General features: G+C 55.4%; 1 protein-coding gene across 1 annotated transcript; it reads right to left on the bottom strand.

The window, feature by feature from the left end:
• Positions 1 to 823: 823 nt before the first annotated feature.
• Positions 824 to 4,692, bottom strand: CCDC42 (coiled-coil domain containing 42; the record flags this gene model as incomplete). The annotated part of the gene is made up of 7 exons (XM_084492584.1): positions 824 to 922; positions 1,372 to 1,530; positions 2,545 to 2,766; positions 3,224 to 3,421; positions 3,956 to 4,060; positions 4,175 to 4,280; positions 4,616 to 4,692. 7 exons carry the CDS (start codon positions 4,690 to 4,692, stop codon positions 824 to 826), a joined length of 966 nt encoding a protein of 321 aa, XP_084348710.1.
• Between the last annotated feature and the right edge of the window lie 1,079 nt (positions 4,693 to 5,771).

Genomic DNA, 5,771 nt, shown 5'->3' with positions numbered 1-5,771 from the left:
AAGAAGCAATTACTACCCTTGCCTCTGCAATGGAGGCTTTCGCTGTTGTGTTTTCTCCTGCATGCTGCACAAGGGCATCTTCTGCAGCTGGATGGTAGCTCTCTAAGCTCCACTTGGCCCAACATGGGGCTGAGCTCAAGAGGTCTGAGAGAAATTGGGTTCCTGTATTGATCCTGTTAGTGTACCCAGTGAGCAGCCAAATGCTTCCTGCAATGCCTTTGGTTGGTTTGTCCTTCACCTGTAACTATTCTCCATGCTTTTCCTAACGGAAGTGTGGGGATGAGTTCTGGCAGATAGTGCATGGCTGTGCAGAGAAATCTGCATCCATGCATGTGCTGGGTGTGGTGGCTCTGAAGTTCTCCTGAAGCACAGTCCCACATGCCGCTGTGATGTCCCTCTTGCATATCTCAGAGCTTAAGGTGGGTGGTATGTCCAAATGTGAACACCAATCCCTAGCTGAGCCTGTATGCTGATACCCCAGCCTGCTCTTGCTGTCTTGCATGTTTTGCTGGGACGTTGTGTCCTGCAACCAGATTCCCATCTGCTGGACAAGGCATCATATTTACCCCTGGGCTGAAGCTGTGGGATGGAGTTGATCTGATGGTTCCAACCCTCCCAAGAAATGGAGGCATATTAAAACACATTGCTATTTTTAATAGAATGAAAAGGTCTCAGTGACTACAGGAAAGAAGAACCAGAAAGGTATGAAGCTTCATTGGCATAACCTATGGTGGAGTCTACAAGATCCGTGGGGCCCTCTGTCCTCTTGCCCTCCCACCCTTCTGGGACTTTGCTGGCAGACCAGGTCAGGGTGGCACATCCCTTATAGTTCTGTAGCCTTAGCTGCTTGTTGGTGTTTCTGTATGTCCTTCCTTTTCACCTCCAGAGAGATGTCTCTGAGGTCTTGGATGAATTGCTGAACCTAGGGTGAGGAGGAGAGATGGGAGAGCTCAGTGCTGGGGGGTGTCCTGCAGGGATGGGAACAGTAGGCCCTTTGCTGGCCCTTTCAGAAAGCAAATTCTGCTGACCAGGCTGAGCAGGAGGAGAAGGCCTTTACCTTGCTGGATCTGCACCACCAGAATGGGCTTTTGGGGGTGAGTCTGAGTTCAGGGCAGAACTGAATGGATCAGACCTTGGCCATGGTTGATCTGCACCCCCTGCCTGGCCTGCCTCCTTGTGCCCCAAAGGGCCCACACCCTTCTGGGCCTCTGTGGACAAGACAGGCCTTCCTGAGGTCCCCTGCCCAAGAGGTGAAAAGGGAGGAACCTGCTGGGCACCTGGAATTCCCTGGGCTCTCCCCTCCCTCGGGCAGCTGAGGGTTATTGCTGCTCCTCTTTCTGGGCAGGGAGAAAGGGTCTGGGTTGGCTCTACCATGTTCAGCTGCATGTGGTTGTCATCCGCTGGCACGCTCAGGCTTCTTTTCATCTGCTTGCAGATGCAGTAGAAGAGGTTGAGAATGGCCATCCTGATGGTCCCCAGCTCCAGGGTTCTCTGGGTAGCTATCTTCTGAATGTGGGCCCAGCGAGACTCCTGAGGGAAGAGGAGATGGGCAGCATGTGGATGTACCCCACAAAGACACTGCTTGTAGGGGACCCTGACTTGGAGATCTCAACTTTCACACTCATCTGGTTTGCTAGGGAGACCATGAACTTGCTGAAGGTGGTTCAGCTCAGGTGATATAAGCTGACTGAGGAACCACCACAGCTGCTCCTTGCCCCAGGAGCTTCTCCATCTCAGCCAGCCCCTGCAGTCCTCATCTGGTGGGTCTCACCCCATTTGCAGTCCCCACAGCAGGGCACCCTGAGAGCAGCACATCCCACTGCTGCCCTCCCAGCCAGGCTCTGCCCCATGGGACGCAGCTCCTGGAGCACGAGATATCCAGTAGGGGGATTTGGGGAGGCCCCCTCAGAGCGATGCAGGTGGAGCTGAGGGCTTTTTTGTGCTCTGAGAGGGGACTACACATCGATGTGCCTCATTACAGCCCATTTTACCACAGGTCAGGTCATTTTTGGTCTGTGTAAGGAGGGAGGAGAAGGGATGAGCCCTGATGGGCAGATGCTGTGTGAAGCATGAAAACAAATAGGAATAAAAGCCAGAAAAACTGATTTAATTTCAAGTCCTGAGCCACGAGCACTGGAGACCACTAGATGTGCCACACTGAAGCCCCACCGTGAGGATGCTACTGCAAGGAATGGTGACTGGAGGTGGGTATGACCAGGTCAGGTAAACCTGAGCAATATGTGGCAGAGCATGCCTGGGTTTTGTGCCAAGCAGAGCTCCCCAAAGGCTGGCTCACTTTTCTCTGCTGGCTGAACTCAGTGTGAGTTCAAGCAAGGGCTGAAAGATTGTGATGTATTGTTATAACCCCTGATGTAACCTGCCCCAGACCTGGCCTGGCTTTCTTCAGTCTACAGCCCCCTGGAGGGATGAAGCCCCATTACAAGGGGCCTTGCCATGATCCTATGGCTTTGGGATGAGCCATCAGCTGGTCCTGACACAGCCAGGCCTTGGAGATCTTCCCCTGCCCACCTCACGTTTCCTCACCCAGGTGAGGACATCACTGTGAGCCTCATCAAAGCGCAGTTTGAGCTGAGCCAGCTCGTTGTTGTACTTCAGGATCTCTTCTTCTTTCTCTTCAGTGTACTGGGCCAGGAGCTCCTTGGCTTGCTCAGATGCTTCCCTGCGCCCCCGTTCTGCCTGCAGCAGGTCTTTGTTCATCCTCATCAGCGTCTTGTAGCGCCAAATGACTTTCTGGATCTCCTCAAACTGCAGAACAGGGCTTACTAAACTGCAGGGGTTAGTAACCCCCTGCCCTCCCCTCACTGTGAGCAGCAACACATCCCTGGTATGAGAACTTCCCACTGTGCCAGTCCTAGAACTGCCACGTGTGCTATTGCACCTCTCCCCCAGGAGAGCAGTGCTCTGATAAAACACAAAGCACTCCTGCAACTGCCTGCGCCGAGCCACCTGGGCATGGGCAGGGGCCAGCTGGGGTTTCAGGAGTATGGGCAGTACATGGAGGGGTGCCCAGGCACCCCTGAAAGGGCAGATCCCATTTGCAGGCAACCTCTTCCCAGCCCATTTGAGGTCTCTGGGTTTGACCACTGCTATGATTTCCTTGGGCGTGTCTTATCTCTTTTAGGTCTGATGCCCGTGGAAGGCCCCCCCTCTTCTCACCCTCCCCCCTGAAACCATGAGCTATCTTCCTCATGGCCAAGCTCACGTGCGAGGTCTTCACCACATCCTCCAGGTACTTGCTGAAGATGGAGTACTTCTGCACTCTGTCACTGAGTTTCTGGTGCTTATTTTTCAGGGCTTCCAATTCCTTCTTAGCTCTCAAAAGCTCACTCTGCTTTTGCATCTTCATCTCTCTTTCCCTCCTGGCTTTCTTTAGAGCTTGGGTTCGCATCTTATCATTTTCCTGTTGGTGTATCCTCCACCAGCACCCACACACACATAGGGAAAGAAGGAGCTGGGTCACTCAACAGCACTGGCCCCAGTGACCTTCCCAGAGGAGAGCCCAGCGCTGGGGCACCCCTGGGAGCACCCTCACTCCCCATTTAACAAGGCCATCTCTCAGCACTGACACTTTGGGCTCGGAGACAACCACCTGGAATGGCACTCCAATTTTCAGACCTACTGGTATGTGTCCCTGGGTGCCAACAGTGGGGACAGGCTGAGACCCTTCTGGGGGTTGCTCAGGGCCCTCAGGGCATCCCCCTGGTGCACAGTGAGCTGCCTCCTGCACCAGCCCTGCCAGGGCTTTCCATGTCTGTGGTGCAAAGCCCTGAGCTGCCCTGGTTCCCCTGCCCCCCTAGACCTGTTCTTCACACCTCCAGCCTTAATGGAGATGTGGGCAGACAGCGGTGCCCCCAGGATCTCTTCCCGAGGGAGGACAGGAGCTGGTGGTGCAGCCCGGGGTGGTGCTGGCTGAGCTGAGAAGGGGCAGCTGTACCTGTAGGACCCTCCTAGATTTCTTCATGTAAGCTTTCAGCTGAGCCTCCTTGATCTGCAGGTCCCTCCACTGGCAGGCGATGGCTTCCATCCTCTCCCTGAAGGCCTGGCAGGACCAGAGAGCACTGCATGGCTTCTGTGCCTGCAGCCTGTGTGCTGCCACCCTCCAAGAGACCACCAGCCAGCCCAGCCACCACCAGGACCCTGCCGTCCTTCTCACCTCCTCCTTCTCCTCTAGAGTCTTTTGCATCTGTTGGGCTTGTTTCTTCTTCTCCTGGAGGCGGATAAATGGACACAGAGAGTCCTCCTCCGTCAGTCTGAGTTTCCTGCAGCAGAAATTTTCGCTGAGGTGAACGCTGGGCTCAGCACCTCGGTGGGGTTTGCCCTGCCCTGCCCTGCCCTGCCCTGCCCCGGACCCGTCTCAGGTCTGGCCCAGCAGCGTGGGTCTGCCAGGACCAGAGGGGATCCCACGGAGGGAGCAAGGGGGTGTTACAGGGAGGAACAGGGCTGGGGAGGGAGGCACAAGGGAGAGCGAGGTGGTGATGAGGAGGAGAGATGAGTTTGCAGTGGTGGAGATAAGGGATGGGAGTGCGCCATGGGGGGCAGGAGGGGTGGAGGAGGCAGGGGAAGAGGATGGGGCAGGGTGGAGGAGATGCCTCACTTCAGCAGGGTCAGGAGATTCTGCCTGTACTGCACGCTGAAGTAGGCCGGCAGGTCCTCACTGCCTGTGTCAGCCATTGCTCCAGCCACCAGCAGCTCCCGGGGAGCCTCCTGGTGCAGCTTGGCCCTGAGGCACAGCCCTGCCAGCCCACGGGCTCAGCGGTGTGCAGGAGACACCCCCAGGTAGGGCATGGACTGGGGGGCTCCTGCCTCTGCTCCCCCAGGGCCTTCCCTTTCCCCCTCTGTGCTGGTGGCCGCTGGCTGCTGGTGGCCGGTTGGCCCAGAACAGCTTCCAGGGGCAGTTGGAAGGTGTGTGGGCAGTTACACGGCAACCGAATTGGGGCTTTTTGTTACAAACCTGGAATTACTGTCAGGCAAACATCACCCTGTGCTCACTACAGACCAGTAAGCTGGGGGAGGGCTGCCAGATCTGCCCCCTTTAAGCAGCAAGAAGAGGGATGGTGCAGGTGGGGACCACTAGGGATCCTCCCTGGGAAGGTGCTCCCTCCATGGACTGGAGGAGCTGGTGGTCCCCAGAAGAGCAAGGGACCCTGCAGGGTGAGTAACCAGGAGGGGAGTCCCAGCACACCCAGCTTCACTGCTGCAGAAGTGGCAGTGATCTGCTCCATCACACAAAAAGAGCTGCAGAGCCATGCGTGTCCTCATCCTCCTGCACCTGAGCTGTGCTCTCTGAAGTAAAACATAAAATAAATAAATAAATAAATAAATAAAGTAAAATAAAATAATAATAATAATAATTAAAAAAATAAAGACACCACAATTTTGGAGAGAGCAGTCTGAGGCAGGTGCTGGGCACTATGATCAGCAACTGAGGCAGTTAAAGTTCATTATCATTATGCATAACTGGAGACAGACATTTCCAAGGGGAAGCACTGGCTGACTTCCCAGCCTCACTGCGATTCCCCCATACGTGACACTGTCACATGCATGACAGGCAGGATCCGGGGAGCAGGCACTGCCACCAGCCACCCTCCTGCCTGAAGGCACGTCTATCACCGAGGGCTGCCCCGAGCCTTTGGATTCACGTATTTAGTTGTGCCCTTGGAGCTGCTGATCTTCCAGAGCACGAGGAGAAATTGCAGCCCACTATGAAGTGAGACGGCTGGCTGAGTGCAGGACTGGTACCTCCAGAAGAT

The sequence above is a fragment of the Aythya ferina genome, assembly GCF_964211825.1.
Source record: "Aythya ferina genome assembly, chromosome: 18".
NCBI lineage: Eukaryota > Metazoa > Chordata > Aves > Anseriformes > Anatidae > Aythya > Aythya ferina.
The sequence above is the reverse complement of the archived record's forward strand: the minus strand, read 5'-3'. Positions and strand labels throughout refer to the sequence as shown.